Source organism: Engystomops pustulosus, chromosome 3, assembly GCF_040894005.1.
Source record: "Engystomops pustulosus chromosome 3, aEngPut4.maternal, whole genome shotgun sequence".
Taxonomy (NCBI): Eukaryota; Metazoa; Chordata; class Amphibia; order Anura; family Leptodactylidae; genus Engystomops; species Engystomops pustulosus.
In genome coordinates, this window is record NC_092413.1 from 25,290,527 (window position 1) to 25,308,327 (window position 17,801).

General features: G+C 44.2%; 2 protein-coding genes across 4 annotated transcripts in view; one reads left to right on the forward strand and one right to left on the reverse strand.

Annotated features, from left to right (window-relative positions):
- The window catches only part of GTF2A1L (general transcription factor IIA subunit 1 like), a 31,811-nt gene extending 17,514 nt beyond the window's left edge, over positions 1–14,297 (forward strand). Inside the window, exons 5-11 of one of the 2 annotated variants that reach the window (XM_072140328.1) lie at positions 2,192–2,285; positions 3,781–3,971; positions 4,077–4,394; positions 10,066–10,305; positions 11,436–11,525; positions 13,167–13,310; positions 14,183–14,297. In XM_072140328.1, coding sequence (XP_071996429.1) covers positions 2,192–2,285; positions 3,781–3,971; positions 4,077–4,394; positions 10,066–10,305; positions 11,436–11,525; positions 13,167–13,274 — 1,041 coding nt within the window. In that variant the 3' untranslated portion in view covers positions 13,275–13,310; positions 14,183–14,297. Of the gene's footprint in view, positions 1–2,191; positions 2,286–3,780; positions 4,395–10,065; positions 10,306–11,435; positions 11,526–13,166; positions 13,311–14,182 lie in introns of both variants that reach the window. The other variant, XM_072140327.1, reaches the window with a different exon arrangement.
- A 1,292-nt stretch (positions 14,298–15,589) lies between these two features.
- Positions 15,590–17,801, reverse strand: part of LHCGR (luteinizing hormone/choriogonadotropin receptor) — a 115,336-nt gene continuing 113,124 nt past the window's right edge. For both annotated transcript variants that reach the window (XM_072140330.1, XM_072140329.1), the window contains one exon: positions 15,590–16,953. In XM_072140330.1, coding sequence (XP_071996431.1) covers positions 15,822–16,953 — 1,132 coding nt within the window. In that variant the 3' untranslated portion in view covers positions 15,590–15,821. The remainder of the gene's footprint in view (positions 16,954–17,801) is intronic.

Genomic DNA, 17,801 nt, shown 5'->3' on the forward strand with positions numbered 1-17,801 from the left:
TTTGGGGGGTGGGCCGTCAGACGATCCGACGGATTCAGACAACGCGCAGGATTTAACGTGTCAAATTGTGTCAAGACATGCACTCACATACACCAGGAAGAAGAAGGTGAACTCCGGCGGACCTGAGCGGGGAAGCGACACATGCAGGATATCGGGCACATGAACTTGGTGAATCGCGCCGGACCGCCCGGATCGGGAATTGCGACAGGACTGGGTAAGTAAATGAGCCCCTATGTCTTTAACTGCCTGTATTTCTGGTTCTGCTCTTCGAAAGTTATGGGCGTCTGAAGTGACCGTATTTTAAACCTTCTTGGGCAAAACCTGACTCTTCTCTGCTCATTTACATACAAATGGAGGAGATTTTTTAAATAGGTAAATAGGTGAGATTTCACATACAAGAGGGAATCGTAGAAAGGACATTTCATATCCTACCTGAAGGGGTAATAGCAGGTTAAATCCTGCTCACAGGTTCCCTTTAAAGAGGTACAAGGAACATAATTTGTTGTGACGTAAAGCTCTCAGGATAAGATCCAGTGTTATATGTAGTATTATAAGAGCAGTTACTCCTTTCCTCTACATAAAATACATGAGATTATCCTAAGAAAGCTATACATCCAGTATAATGTGGAACGGCAGGAGTGATGGATCACTATATCTGCAGTTCTGAAGTTCAATAAATCAAAATTTTGGCAAAATGTACTAAATGACGGAGCAGTGGGAAGAAGCTGAGCTAAGTTATCACTGTCCCAGCATATTCTCCGCTGCCCTCGCTGATAACAATGCTGAGCACCCCGGCCCTCTGTGGGGGTCACCGGATATTTTGTGTACATCTCTGGCAATGCAGGAGACTGCTCTCCCTAATGCATTGTTACATATGGATGAGCCATCGCCCATGTGGGAAATAAGAAAGAGTGACGAGGCCTAACGTCCTCTTGGGTCTTGACCTGATGGAGGTTTTGAGGTTATATTTCGTGCACCCGGTGTGGATGACGTGTGACATGACATATACAGGGTGTAACACAAGGGTCGGGATGGTGGAATATCTTGTGAATGACACATCGGATCGAAATGCTGAAAGTAAACGTGTCAAATATTTTTTTAAAAATCTATTCAATGATGCCAAACTTGGCCACCTACCCCCACCCCCTGGGGGTGGGACGGGAGCAGGTTTAAAATCTTAAATGGGGACCCCTATTTTTTTTTAAATTTCAGATTCGGATTCCCCAGAAAAAAATGACATTGCATTACATTTAGGCACATGAGGCGGTGCTCCTGAAAAATTTGGTCGGCTGGTGTAGCCAACCAAACCCTGTAATACTGAAATCTCCTGCTACGTTCTGTTCCGCTGCAGTGTGTTTGGGTCCAGTGAATGCAGACGTAGTTTGTCTGGGACGAACTCTCCTATGTGGACTGCCACCCAAATGTAGGCGTTCTCAGCGTGCTAACAACGAATGGGTGGTCCATTGCTTGTGTCAGGTCCTGAAAGACCGAACCGCAAACATGTGCAGGAATTGGATCTCCTTGCAGGGAACAGTTTTTGTTTTCCATTTTTTTTTCTTTTTTTTAGCAGTATTAAAGGAATCCGTCATCAGCTTTGAACGTTAAAAATGCAGGAAGTGCTATGTTTGGAAGGTGTCGGGAGATCTGTTTAACCATATCTTTATATGGACGGTAAGTAGCAGCAGGAGTGTGAAAAGATAATTTTGTAAATTCAGGTTTTCGGCTATTGCAAGTTCTCTGGGCACGTCCTTCATCCTGAAGAGCTTTCTGCTCTCCGCAGTGAATTGTTCCGTAGCCCCTCCCCTCTGCTATGAGTGGCTGCTGTAAGTTTCCAACCGGAATCCAGATGCTGGTCTGTTAAATAGCAGAGGGAGGGGCTGTGGAGCGTCACCGTGCAGAGAGGAGAAAGCTCTTCAGGCTCAAAGACCCTCCCAGAGCCCTTGCAGGAACTACAGAGCTGATTATAACTTCACTTTTCACAGTCCTGCTGCTACTTACAACACACACAAAGGTGTGACTACAGAGAATTCCAGGGACAATACCCTAAACTGTCTGCAGGTTTATGTGGCCAAAGCTGCTGACAGATTCCCTTTTAATGTTTTCAGCACACGATTGATCTAATTTGCTCTATAGTTTCTATGTGAAGCAGGATTGTTTCTCTCTGTATAACATAATTTCCTCCAATACACAGAGCAATACTGGATCCACTGGGACATTCACCCTTCCTCCTGGCATCACGTATCCCTTCCACTTACCGGCTGGGATGACGGTGCAGACGGCATCCGGTTAGTAATATTTTATGTCATGTTTGTTGCATTTAGTTTTGAGTACAATGTGTGACTATTGAGGAGGTCAAGACAAATCACATTATTCTTAATGACAGAAAATGGTCTGGAAGTATATCTATTCTCGGCGACTGCATTGACGTATTCGTCTGTTTTTTTTTTGTGTCTTTCAGTTAGTAATTTGTATAATATAACAAAATCAAAGACATTGGAGTTTGAGCAGACGTGTGGCTATTATTGGAGCTCTGTGCCCTCATGTTCCTCTGTTGTTCCTCCTGGACGTATATAACTAAACTACTGGGTGTTGCTATTCTCCCGCTATGAACAGTGTGCCGACCCAACAGCACTGATCGATGGGGGGCGGTCTGTGCAGGTAAACGCCCAGTTGTCAGTTTAGTAATTTTGTTTCAGGTGGAATAATAGAGGTAACTTGTAACAAAATGAACCTACACCAAAAATATTTCATAGAGAATGCAAAGTCGGCCACGGCAGCAGGTGTTTTGTCTTTTTGGCTTTAAAGGGACCCAGTCATCCTGTCTACAGGACCGGAGATGCAGACAAAGACTTAGCTGTATCCAGCTATGTCTATAATCCCTTGTATCCCCAAGCCTTATGCCATCTGAAAGTAGAGATTCTATAATTTTATAATATATATTGGTTCCAGTTACTTCCGAACCGAAAATAGACTCTTTGGGGGATATTTATCTGAGCTTCTGTGCCACGTCAGTGCGGGGAGAGGCGTTCCTGACCCCGCGCCTGTGCATTCGTTGTGCCCGGAGAATTTTCGTATGTGAAAAAGATAAACTCTGCACAGGACCCCGCCGGATACATCAAAAGGCCCGGAGCCTCTTCAAGTATCCGTCTGCGCTCAAGCACCGGCATATGATAAATTAATCCCCTTCTTCTCCATCCTCTAAAAGTGACTCATCTCAGACAGAAAAAGTGACTGTTCTTGGCTCATTTGCATATAAATTTTTAGTTGTCCCACACAGTTAAGATAAAAAGGATTGGGACCATTTGCTATAAGACACATTATTTCATATTGGCCAGTTGGTGACCCTAAACCTACTGACAGGTTCCCTATCATGAATGTGAATGTGAGCAGTAACAGATCCAGATTACCGTGACTGTGGTAATCTTCTTATATTGGTTGTCCATGGCCGTTTTCCTTCTAAAATGAACTTTAAAAATTATGCTAATGAACCTGAGTGAATACCCTGGGGTATTGCTTCACAGACTATTACACTGCTCCCTAAACCAGGTAAACTCACATAACTTCTCCGAGGGCTGCTCCTCCCTCTTGACTCTATATAGAGATGGGAGTATAGAATTGAAACGACCTTGTGTATAAGTAGAAGGATGTGGTTTGATATCTGCTACCTGTTTGTGGCTGATTTGTCTATACAGGAAGTACATTTTTGGAGTCTTAAGATATGAGATGCATAACTTCTATACAGGTTCATTATGTGTCACCCTTTTATGTCTTGTTTCATAGGACAACTTTACAAAGTGACTGTGCCAGTGATGGTGACCCAAGCTCCCGGAGCGGCCAGGATTGTCCAGCAGCCGGTGCAACAGTACTTCCAGCATGTAGCGCAACCTCCCCGGCCGACCCTTAGTACTCAGTATGGGGCAAGTGTGCAAGTAGGGCAGAAATGGCCACAGCCACCGCAGCAGCAGCAGCAGGTGCCCCCAGTCACCCGGTCTAATGAAGCCGTGAACGGAAACGAGGCAGAGAGGCCGCCGGATAGTAATTTTGGGAATGCTAATGGCGAGTCATTTATTCCGCAGGCTGTTGATATGCAGAACCAGCAACTTGCGAGTAATGTGCTTAATCAGCCATCGAATGGCTTAAAACAAAATAATTTTAATGATATGCCAGCACCGCTGTTTAGTCCCAAGCAGACTGAATTAACCTTGGCTGATAACTGCGAGTCTCTGAATAGCTTAAACACGGCTCAGACAGTTCAAGGACACGCGGACTGTACGGACCTATTGAAATCGCCGGATGCTGATAGCGTGTTGGACCTGATACTGCTGAACGACAGTGACGAAGATGAGAATAAAAATACCCTGCTGAACGACAACAACCTGAATGTCCTCGATAAGGTGGGTCACAAATTACAAGATGGATCATTTGTATCCAAGACTTTATTAGCGGAGTGCCTATATTGGCCAGGGATCGTTTACCTGTGCACCTCCACGTTGGGGACTGCATCAGTCTGAATATTCTATAGGGAACACACAAAGACTTAAGGGAGTGTATAAAAAGTCATACAACCTCCTTTATCAGTCTCACTCTCGTGCTCACTATGTGTCTAATGTAGGAAAACTGACCTGTAAACTTATAGGGAACCTGTCATCCGAAATTGGCATAATAAACCACTAGCAGTTTGTTGTCAAGCAGCTGAACAGCTGGTAGATGATGTTTCTTTCATGACCCAGTGTGGTGGCATCATCCAGGAAATCAACTTTTGAAGTTAGATGTAAGTTGGATGCATAAAGTCAGGGAGGCGGAGAGTTTAACACAGAAGTCAAGCTCTCCCCGCCTCTGAACACCTCCTCACCTGTGATTGACATCATGCACAGGACTTCAGGAGATCTGGATGCAGGACCATCAATTACAGTGAAGGCGGTTTTCTAAGGCAGGGAGAGCTTGACTTCAATGTTAAACTCTCCACCTCCTTGACTTCATAAAACCAATTTTCATCTCACGTCAAAGTTGATTTTCTGGATGATGCCACCACACTGGACCAAGAAAGAAACATTATCTAGAAGCTGCTCAGCTGCTTGCCAACATACTGGTGATGGTTTATTAGGCCAATTTCTGATGACAGGTTCCCTTTTAAAGAGGTTGTACCCATCTGGTGGACGTCTGATTACCGGAAATCCTACTCATCACTAAAACGGGGGTTTTGGTATGTATTTTTTTATGAAACTGTAGCTAGAGGACGCGCCTTGCTGTTCTATTCACTGTCTATGGGACTACCGGAGATACCAGAGCTCTAAGATCGGCAATTTCCAGCGCTCCAAATGGGGCAGCATTAATTATGCTTGAGAACAGGACCCCCTACTGATCATCTGTCACTAACATGTGACAGGATCACAATGATGTTGTTCTGTATTCTGGGACATTCAGCTTTATCCAGAAAATGGACTTTAACCCATTCCCCCCAATGCACTTTTTATTTTTTGCATTTTCATTTTTTTTTTTTTAATTTTCCACTCGGCTCAGAGATTAAACAAGATATGTTTCTGCATCAGTGTAGCATAATGCATAAAAACAAATGGTAGATTTTCTTTAACAGGTTAAGGATGCTTTCATATGCACGACCGTATGCTACCCGTACCGTACCAATATTTTTATGGGCTACATACGGCCCCATTCATTTCAATGGACAATACTTCCATCCATTTATATTGCCGTTGTTAACACCGGATACTGGTCCTATAAAAATATAGAGCACGTCCTATTTTCTCCCGTATTTCAGTTCCGTATGTCCTTAGAAGTCTATGGGTACCTATAAATACGGGTTAAATACGTGCTTTATACGGATGAAAAACATCACGTACAGTATATACGGTCTCATACGGCACCGAAATACTGGACTGGAGAAATTCTACGTTCGTTTGAATGCATTGTGTTGTGTTAGGCTGCATGCACATGGTACCCTATACGGTTGTGTGAATGCAGGCTAAGGCGACATTCACACGACGATGTGCCCGCTGCATCGTACGTAGCACTCGGGCACACGTCGGCGCCCAGGAGAGGAGGACGAAGTAAGTGCCGCTCACCCCTGCCCCTCGCCACAGCAATGTATGGCGCAAGGCGCTGTATTATGGGGAAAGATAGAACACCTCCTATCTATCTCCCGGCTCGGAACGGGGGCGCTCGTGTGCTGCACCGTTCCAATACCGTAAGGCGCCATGCGCCTATTGCCGTCTATGGGGGCCCGATATATGCCGTATATACATTGCTCGTGTATACTTCCCCCATACGGCCGTGTGAATGTAGCCTTAGTGGTGGTTGTTAGTTGCAATACTTCCCCTGTGCATCAACGTACTACTACGGTAGTTTGCTGCAAGGGGTTAAAGACTTTGGGTTAGATGACCAAAGGAGTCATGTGGGTGGAGAAGAGTCCCTCTTAGATGTCCCTTCCTGGCCTCACTAATGTCCAATAGCACAAGTACATCATTGTACTCTACCTTCACAGATGTATCAGCAACTTGTGATGATGTACCCGGGTTATGATGAATTAATAAAGACGAGAGAGATTGTCCAAGGCATGACTTGTCTCCGCCCCTGTGACTCTTTTGTATAAAAAGATGTTGTTTTCTGTACACTGGGAGAGTCTTCATTATAGAGGGACATCACTTATCCGGACACTGCAAGGCTTGTTGGACCTAAATCCTCATGATGGGTTCCCTTTAAGGAACCTTGAAGTAATATGATGTTGAGGTGATCACATAGACCCCTTCCCCGTGCCCACTTGTACGCTAGCCGGACCCCCTGTGACTATCTGGATTGGAGTAAATCCTGATTTGGATGAGATGTGGTTAGGGGTGGTGGGGGAGGGGGTAGTATTTAGGGTGAGACAATGATACCTCCAGGGGACCTGATAAAGGTCCTTAGGGCTGTGGCTAGCACCAGTCTCTTAGGCCAGAACATATATTTTATATTGATCCTAAGACCCAATTTTCCCCTTTTGTAGAACAGAAATGACTTTGTAGAATTTCCTCACATTCTCTGACTGTAGAAAGAAAAGTCTTTATCCGCTAAAACCGCGATCCGGGGTCTTTCTAAACCGGCGGAGATTGTGTTTTCCTCTTCAGCAGTTCCTGTGACCGGGGCAGTTTTTGTAGAAAGTGAAAATCTCCTGTAATAAATATGTATCAGGCGTCTCCGGTCCTCCTGCCGCTCCTCTGAGATGGGGTCAGGGGTCGCCCGTTCTGTGCCCGCTCTTGTTAACCTTCCTTCTCACTGTGCGCTCCTGTACACATTGCCGAGACGCCACATTACTTTGTAATATCTGTTGCACAGTGTTTGTGGCATAATTCTTCTTTGTTACTTTTGGACTAAGTTTTGAGGCTGCATTTACTTTGTGCAGGTCGCAAGTTCTGCAGCTTTGTCTCCTGTAAACCAGGGACACTTACTCATAGATCCAGGCACCGTGACTGTGGTAATCTTCTTATATTTGTTATCCTTGGCCTCCTTCCTTCTAAAATCAACTTTTAAAATTATGCTAATGAGCCAGAATTGCTCCTTGGGGTATTACCAGAGCCCCTCTGTGCAGCAGCTTTACAGACTGTTACACTGTTGCCTCCTCTGCTCCCTCAGCACTTCACCCCTGATGTAATCTCCCTGCAGCAGAGCATGTGTTAGCACAAAGGGAGGAGGAAGTGGTTATGCACAGTGTAACAGCTTGTGAAGCCTCATCACATAAATAACAAAAATAAGATCACCACAGTCACAGTGCCCGGATCTATGAGTAAATGCCCCTGATTAATCAAGAGGTTATCCGATCACTAGAAGTTTTTTCTTATGCACAGGACAGGGGATAACTTTCTGTTCAGGGGGGCGTTACAGTGATGGCTCCCACATGGATTACTAGTAAGGGGTCAGTTGTACCAAAAATGGAGTGACAGGTCAGACATGCACTGTACACCGTCTATAGCACTGACAGAAGTAGTAGCAGAGTACTGCACTCAGCTCCCTACATTGAGATCAATAGATGGGGATCTACAGCAGATGGATCTATGGTTCTGGTAACATTTTAAAGATGAGGAGTGAACTACAGATCCAGAGATGCAGAGTGTGCGCTATATTTTTTTTTTCTGGCGATGGCGCCTAAGGGTGACACCGTACCGTGCTATGCATAACGCACTCCAATGGTGGCCAAATACTACCTGCTGTTCATACAGCTAGCGTACAGCCGCCATAAACTGTTGTCCGAAAGAGGCCTTCTCTGATACGTGTACATGTTTCTAGGTGCTTTAGAACCAAAGAAAGAGCCATCTGAAATGACACTCCCGTTGCAGCCTCTAAAAGTGACTCATCTCGGGCAAAGATGTGTCAGGCCGTGAGATAGGGGAAAATCTATGTAGACACTTATGCTGTCGCTTCTATATTACCTGTCCATTTGGAAAGGACATTTTATACCCTACCTTAGGGGGCTTTTCTAGCCCCAAACTGTAAATGACTTTTCCACAGGACAGGTCACTAGTAGCTGACGAGGGGGGACACCCCACATTGCAGAGATGTAATAATAAGAAGTAATAAACTCCCCTGTATAATATGGGTAGAAGGTTCTCCAGGATATTCAACACTTCATCCTTTTCCTTTGATTTTATTTTTTGAAATCGCATTACAAGTAAAATGTTGTTGTGTTTTTTTTTTTTTTTTTTTAGCCGAAAACTTTTAGTGACCCATCTCCTGGTTAAGGTCCACGGGGGCAGTCAATAGAGAGGCAGCATCCGGAGCTTTCCGACCAGAGAAAACCCCTTTAACTGTAATATGATACAAAGTAGAATCGTGGAGATGAAGTGTTGGGATATGTTTTGGGTTTTTTTTAGTTTGTTTTTATGCCTTTTTAGCATTTCCTTTATATTTATTAAAACCTGGAGCTGACATTGAGGGTAGCAGAAGCGCAAAAGGTTTTCCTACTTTCTTGCGAAGTTCTCGTCTCCATCCATATTCTACAAGGTGAGTTTTTATTATTTACAGGTTTTTACATCTCTCTGATACAATATTTAAGCCGCAGTATTCCTCGGCCCCCGTCCCCCCGCGCAGTTTGCTGAGCTCCGTGTATTCACCGGCGCAGACAGAAACCCGAGCCGACAACCCTCCATGTAAATTGGTTTTTAGAAGCTTTTGAGAAATGAGTCTGTGAGAAAATGTATCGATTTTTATTCCGTTTTTGCCTTTTTTTGTGGATCTGCCGGTGTCCTCGTGGACTCTTTTATTCTCCCCGTTCTCAGTTTGTTGGTTTGAGAAATTGGAATACGACGTCCCAGTGGCCGTAAAAGGCCCATTAAAGGGGCGCATGGTTAAAATCTATCAGGATCGCTGTCTAAGAGGCTGACGCGTTCTCAGATCTTTCTCCGAATATTTCATAAGAGACGATGTATTGTTTCTCTATAGACTATGAGGTTTTTATGATGCCTGAAAGTCTTAAAGGGGTTGTGTGTGGGGAGAATATAAATAAGTGTTTGGGTTATGTCAAAAATTTAACATTAGAAGTTCTCTCCTCGGTGGTCCCCCAACTCCTCTGTTCTGATACAACTCAAGAAGCAATGGTCTCTCTCGACAAATAGGAAATACTAACTCAGCCAATCACTGGCCAGTGTGGAGTGTGATTGGCTAAAATCCACTTCCTGCTACTTCCTGTGGAGACAGGAAGTAGAAATGTACTGCATCAACTCACATTGCACGACCATGGCAAGCAGTTATGGTATCACGTAAAGGGGCCATGATCAGCTGGTATGGTCATGTGACTTGTATGGCATCACCTGGCGCTAAAGAAGAGGAAGTAAAAGCTGACGGTGGGGGATACAGTATTAGGGCTCATTCATATGAACGTACTGGGGACTGATATGCGGCTGCACCATTTACAGGCGGATATCGGTTTCCCATTGATGTCTATGACACTCGATCTCATGTTATCTCACCGCACGGCAAAATATAGGACGTGTCCAGGAGGACATACGGCATGTGAATGAACCCTGATGATGTGTTCAGTAAACCCTACCGGTATCACAATCCACTGTTCTTGTGTCCTAGGTTTTGTCCGGAGAGAAACCGATCATTCCGAACGACGGCGACATCATCCAAGTTGACGGAACCGGAGATACGTCGTCCGATGAAGATCTGACAGCAGTGAGAGACGTTGATGAAAATGAATTTCTGGGCATCATTGACACTGAAGACCTGAAGGCGCTGGAAGAGGAGGATTCTGGGTCAAATGACTCCACCAGCAACAGCAGTGACGACGAGGACCCCGACATCGATGTGATCGAGGAGGTACTGTATACCGTGTAGGACGTGATCCGTGCGCTATATTTGAGGGTTTTAGACCTGACATGGAATTCGGCATGGATTAAGCCTCCCATTTCGCACTCCTTATCGGGTTGCGAGAAATTTTTGGGCTAAGCCAAGGAAGTAAAATCTGCTACACCAAAAGCGGTATGGTAATAATTTCCCACCGAAATGTCAAGGATAAGCCCAGAAGGAACCTCTTAATGTGCTCCGCCCAATGCTTAATGGGTCATCCGTAGGCACGATGCATGTTGGGGGTTTTTAGGGACCCTGTGATGCACTGGCATTGGGTGGGTTAAGATGTCTTAGGTGGGGGCAGACGATGAAATGAGGAGGAGGGTGTTACGGAGAGAGGCGCTCCGACCCCAGTGCCTGAAAGTGTCTACATACCAATTCCGGCTCCTTTTCCTGAACTCAATGGGGGAGATTTATCAAAAGTGTCTGAGAGCAAAACTGCTCTAGTTGCTCTTAGTAACCAATAAGAGCTCAGCTTTCATTTTCCCACAGCTGTTTATAAAATTTGAACTGAAAGCTGATTGGTTGAGAGCAGAACTGTTCTAGTTGCTCATGGCAGACAGTTGCGATACACGGCCCAATGTTTCCAGGACAGAAAGATATACAATAGCTACAAAGTACACAATAGTTGTAAGGCGCTACACTCCCTTTAAGTGAAAACGGGAGGACACCAAACGACACATGGTAAGTGAATGCTACATGTCCAGGAAAGAAAATCGGGAATTCCTCTTTAACGTGAATCCGATGGTATCGCAGCCATCATCCTCCCGGGAGCCTTGGGATATTTCGGAGCACTGAGCTCGGATCGTGTCCCGTTTAGTCATCGTTTCTGTTCGACCTCTGAACTTCATGTGAGAAAATGTGCCTTGGCCTGTACTAAGCAGAACCTTCACTATGAGGCCCATGAGACTTCCGAGCTTCCTCTAAATGGTGAGTTTTGGATTGTATGTGACAGTGGTTTTCGAGCAGTGACCTGGAACATCTGCTTTACTGACGTCTGGTTGGGATGCGGGACCTCGTGTAGGACCTTCTAGACAACCCCTTACCATTTCTGATGGCCTTCTTCTAGTAGTGTGACTTTTTTTCTTCTCTTGCTATAGGATCCCTTGAATTCTGGAGATGATGTGAGCGAACAAGAAGTTCCAGACCTTTTTGACACGGATAACGTTATAGTCTGTCAGTACGACAAGGTATTAACCCCTAACACTACTTCAGGCTACTTGAAAGGCCACCCGGCCTCCATCAGTGTGTCCACGTATGATGCAGGGTTGTTGTCCCCTAACCACAGAATACTGAGTAACAATCTGATTGGTTGAGGTCCAAACACGTGGGTCATGTGCCCACTGATGAATGGAGAAGCGAGTTGATCATGCGTCCTGCCACTCTGCCCAGGACTGAGAGTGTGGGTGATAGTGGGGTCACAGCAACCCCCCAAGATCAGATTATAACCCACTATCCTGTGATCATTCAATCCTTCAACCCCTCCCCCCCCCCCACAAAAAAAAAGTCATGAAAGAGTTAATTCTGTTTTCCTTCATGTACTTTGCAAAATTGTCACCCCCCCCCCCCATCCGTGGTTTCTTTGGTGGCTTCCTATACTGTTACGGTGTTTCCCGAAAAATAAGCCCTAACATGATTTTTCAGAGTAGGGTTGGAATTTGTTGCCCTTATTCTGGAAATAAGCCTTAGTTGTAGCAAGGCAAACTTTAAATGGCTATATCTCCTGATCCATGACGCCTAGAAATTCTGGTGTTATTTTAAAGAGGAGAGTCTCCCCTTTAATATCACCCAAGGATTGTGTTTCTAGGTGCCACAGATACCACATTTCCCTCAAAAAAGGGCCTATTTACAAACCATATCTTCAGCACTGGGGCATATAGAAACTTAGTTCTGGTGTCATTTTAAAGAGGGTGTTTTCCCATTTAATGTCACAAAGGTTTTGTTTCTAGGTGCCACAGATCTGGAGATATCCACTGTTAAATATACACATGGGTTTTGGATTATAATATTCAGCTTCCAATCGCGTTAAGTCCAATAATTTAAAACTTTTAAGTATTGATATCTATCTATCACCATAATACTTTATGCATTTTTAAATGGAAGTTTCATCTCTTTAAATTATCACCAGAACTCTGTTTCTAGGTGCCACATTTCAGATCTAGCCATTTGAAATGTACCCCTGTCAGTTAAAGGCAGCATAGAGGAGGAGGGAGCTGCAGGGAAGAGGGAGCTGTCCGGTGCAGTGCACTATACATCTGGACAATAGGAGTTTCGCAAAGGAATTCAGAGTTGGAGATTTATAATGATGCGTCTGAAGTGACTCCTTCTGCAGCCTTTAAACTTGCCTCATCTCAAGCAAATATGACTCTTCTCTGCTCAATGTCACATGATGTTGGAGGAGATATATATTTTTTAAATTGGTAAACGGGTGAGATTTGAAATAACAGAGGGAATTCTAGAAAGGAAATTCCATCTCCTACCTGAGGGGGCTGCTAGTTTAATGGGGTAAACTCGCCTGTCACCCCCCTCAGACTTCTTGCATGAGTCGGGTTACCTGTCTGTCTGTACACGGCCTCTCCATCGTCCGCTCTCCCCGCGCTGCAGATGCTTTTCCTTTTGGGAACCTCCGTATTTCTCCAGCAAAACAAAACCTAAATATGTGATTCAGCGGCCAAATTATCCAGAGAGTCTAAGGATGTTTGCTCGATACTACAAAGCGATAAGCCGCACGTCTTTGGAGAATGTTTTTTTTTCAGCAATGCCTGCCATAAAGCGAGATGACTCACAGTGCGAATGTTCTGCTATAACTCTCCTTTTATTTGTTTCTCCAGATCCACAGAAGCAAAAATAAGTGGAAGTTCTACTTAAAGGACGGGGTCATGTGCTTCGGAGGAAAGGATTATATTTTTTCGAAAGCCATCGGAGAGGCAGAATGGTGACGGGCGGATGAAGAGCCAATCACAAGATTTGTTTATGTAAATGATCAGTCTTTAGTCTCTTGTCTTGTCAATGTGTAGTTATAGGGAATCCGTCAGCAGTTCTGACCATACAGAGCTGCAGACAGTGTTGGGTATTGGCCCTGGAGATCTGTGTACTCATACCTCTGTGTATATTGTTAGTAGCAGCAAGACCGTACAGACTAGTTTAATTTTCTGGGATTGTAAGGGCACTACAGGAGTGCCCTCACACTGCTTTACTCTGTGCTTTCTGCATTGAAGCGCTCCTAGTATTCAAACAAAATCCTGCATTGGCGCAGTGGAGCTTGATGCAAGATCACAGCCTTGTGAGGACTCCCCCACAGTGCTCCGAGTCCAGTTACAATCCTGGAATATAAATCTATATTTCACAGTCCCGCTGCTACTAACAACGCACATAAAGGTATGGCTACACAGATCTTTAGTAGCAATGACTAATACTGGCTGCAGTCATGGGATTGAAGATGCATGACCACAGCTCCATCTCCACCACTTCTCTATTTACTCGAAGGAATCTATACTACAGTTTTTTGAGGCTCCCAGTGATATCATACACTTATCACAAATCCTATGGAAACACTGTTTGTAGCAGTAGAGCATCCTGGATACAGTCTACATTGAATTTCTCCCCCTAGTGGTGGCTGCAGGTAACCAAAATGTAACAATTACATTCTAGAGGATTTCCACAGAAAACAAGCTACAATTACTGTCTGTATATAGGTACATTGTGATGTCACAGAAGGCTGGGCCTAGAAAAGACACAGTGTTAAAGATTTACTTTCATTTATTTGTGCTAATGTTTAGTGAGATCTAGGATCTAGTGCATCCTTTCAAATATCTGAATTTGTTTTTCTTTTTTTTTTTTTTTGTAGTATTTTCAGGCGGAGCTTCTGATCAGAAGATGTTAATATATAAAATATATATGAAATATATTTATGTGCTTGAGTTTTCTTCTTTTAAGTTATTAAAAATTCTATTGAGCATTTATTTGTGTCATGTGGTTATCTTCCTTGGTATCTACGAGGGACTCGGTGCTGTCCTAACAAATTTAACAAGTTCGTAAATATTTCTAGTCTCAACATATCACAAGATGAAAACCTTAGGAAAAAATAAAAACCTCCTTTTCTGATACTATGTCACAAGATCTATACCCTATATGTGTTTGTGTAGCTAGAAGGATAAGCTGAGTGTGCGCAGAAGTCTCCTTGGAAGAATTGTGAGATAGAAGTGCTCCCCTATGACCCATCAGTCCCCTGAAGCCAGCCTGTGATTGTGCAGAACTTTCTTTGTCTCTCTATGCAACTCAAGCAGTACAGTAACATAGACACCTCACCCCTCTGCAGCCCCCTCCCCACCCGTTTCCCTGGAACACCATCTTCACAGCAGGGAAGCTGTTAACGTTTTGTGTTCAGACTGCACGGACTATACATTTCATGTAACTGTTTCACTACTGGTTTCTATTACTTATTACATGCTCCACTGTGTGACGAAAGCTGCAAAGCTATTTACTATATAGTCCCATATGTACACAATGGTTGAGGTGTATCCTTCTGTTCATGCCAGAATATTGTAGTAGTTTGCACTTTGAAATTCTGTTGCAGCAAACTAGGCCAACTGATAGGAGGTGCAATGTACGACTCCACAGTCTTTTATATAACACTAGATGAATCATTCAGATTAGACACAATGATAATTATGGTGCAACTTGGTGGATTTACTTATTTACCTGTAGGAATCTCACTGGATTTGCTTATTAAATTATTTCATAAGGGCACAGAAAGCATCATAGAAATGTAAAAAGAAAACCTCACCAGGAATGTCATGGTGACAGGTCCCTAATAGTCTGTGCTACGGTTATTGAAAAAATGCCTTTGCCAGCTTTCTGAATCACTTCAGTACTTTATAAAACTTTATTTCATGTTACCTGGCTCCCTGCCAGCAGCATGTGGTGAGTTGGGGGAAGAGGGGTTGCCAGCTGCAACCTATGTGTGCCTGTGTATCATCATGCATTCTTCCCAGTGAGGGAGCTGCATGAGAGTGGACTGCATGATGATACACAGGCACACATAGGTTGCAGCTGGCAACCCCTCTTCCCCCAACTCACCACATGCTGCTGGCAGGGAGACAGGCAATGTGAAATAAAGCTTTATAAAGTAGTGAAATGATTCAGAATGCTGACAAAGGCATTTTTAGACATCGCTATGTTGATTTTGAATATGACAATTTGGCAAAAATTTTATTCTGAAATCGGAGATATACTTGAGGCGAGTCTTCTCCAAACATCATCATTTTATTAACACTTTCTTTGTCATGGCACACAATATCTACCGGCACTTGTTGCTTGTTCTTTTAGAACATTTCATACAAAAATACATGTTTACCACAACCAAAATAGCAACCGTCTGGTCGAACCTCGTATATACATAAATAGATGTACATATTTACAGAGAGATTCCCCTTTAAGGAATGGTTTGTGCAGCTTAAATAAGTACCACGGGTTGTGCGGGAGACTTAGGTATCGAGACATGCCGGCTTGTCATTCACGCTCAAGTACTGGCCATCGAAGGTGGTGAGGTGCAGATCCCCGCGGGAGGTCTTTTTTGGCCCACTGTATAAGCTGTCGGTCTTGCAGTTGGAGGTATAGGCAGTGAAATTGTTGACTCTGTAAAGTTCTGCTTGAGTCTTGCAACACCCAAACTTGCTCATGAGCAGAAAGAAATCCCTTCGAAACGCCTTGGTGAAGATTGCATATAGGAACGGGTTGGCACAGGAATTTACCGGGTAGAAGAGGACCAGCAATATTTTGGAATTGGTCACAGTAATGAGCGGAACTTTGAAGGCCGCGGAAATGGCAAAGAAAGATATTGGCGCCATGCATGTGAAGTCCGTGAAGATGAGCACCGCCATTTTCTTGGCTATTTTGGTATCTTTGTTGGTTGGCGTGAGCTCGGGGTTTTGGACGGCGATGTAGATTTTGATGTAACAGGCGCATATGATGATGAAGGCAAGGACGTTGAGCACCAGTATGATGATGATATACGCCTGCGAGAGGGGGGTTTCTATGTCCATCGGGAGGCATATACTGACTTTTATGTAATTGCTTACACCGACGAGAGGCAGAAGAGCGATGAGTAGAGAAAATATCCATCCTCCAAGCATGATCAGGATTGCATGTCTAAGTCGGAGCTTACGGTCCAGTTGCATTGCATAGGTTATCGTGTGCCACCTCTCCAGGGTTATCACAGTCAGAGTGTATACCGAGAGCTCACTGGCAAATACAGTGAAGAAACCGGCGGCACTGCAGCCGCTCCCTGTCTGCCAGTCGATAGCGTGGTTATAGTACTGACTTTTAGTCTTGGAGTCCACCGAAGCTATAAGCAATAGATAAATACCCATGCAAAAATCTGCAAACGACAGGTTACACATGAGGAAGCGAGGGACCGTCAACTTGTAGTGACTGGTCAATAGGACGAAGAGAACCACAGCATTTCCTAGGATAGCAAGAACACTGATAAACCAGATAAGGACCCGAAGGAAGTTGTAGCCCATGATGTCCTCACATGGGTTAAAGGCATCAGGCTCTGGGTTGCATCTGAGGGTCCTTGGCTGACATAAATATTCATAGTCTACAGTCAGTTCCAAACTGGAGGAAACAAAAAATGTAAATGCAGATCAGTAATTGCATATAATGTCATGATTCGCTTACAAATATTGTGATGCTGAGCCATTCCAGGGTCTAAACTATACAAATATGGTGGAAACTAAGGTGCAGGGTGAAGGGGAGAACCAACATGTCCAATCACATGTGTAAAAGCCTTCACGGGATGTATAGGCCACCCAAATACATAACATTATCAGTGCTCCTCTGACAGGGGGGAGGTCTGGACAACCTTTATTTGTAGGTAATGTTAAACTTTAGGTAAGCAACTTAAGGTGAAACTTAACTCTAGCAACCAGTCTCTATGGGGAATGTGAGACTGACATTCACATTAACAACGCTCAACTGTTGGGTTTCATCATGGGTGACTCTTTGTTTCCAAACACTTTGGCTCGTAGTTATAATTGGGGGGATCTCTAGTTCTCAGGCTACTTTTGACACTGATGACCTGTGCTCGGGATACCTAAGGGACAGGTCAGGTCGGGTCGATCCTTTTCTGGCAGTGGAACTGGAATTAGAAACAGTGGATCCAAGAAATTACAGCTCTGGTCCCATCTGCAGGACTCTGGACAGAGTATTTTACTTTTGGCTTCAGAGGATCCCCAAAACAGTCAATCTGTGCAGGGTATAAGTGTTTGACCCAAATTAAGGACAGTGAAGTTCCACCAGGATTGAAGACTGTATGCAAATGAACCTGAGGGGCTCCATTAACACCTATGGAGCCCCTAAGGCTCATATGCCTACAGCCCTTCATCCCGGTGGTAGATGCCCTTTAATGTCAAGAATCGTAAAACCCCTTTAAGCATTGCGGCCTGTCCATAACATGGGTTGTG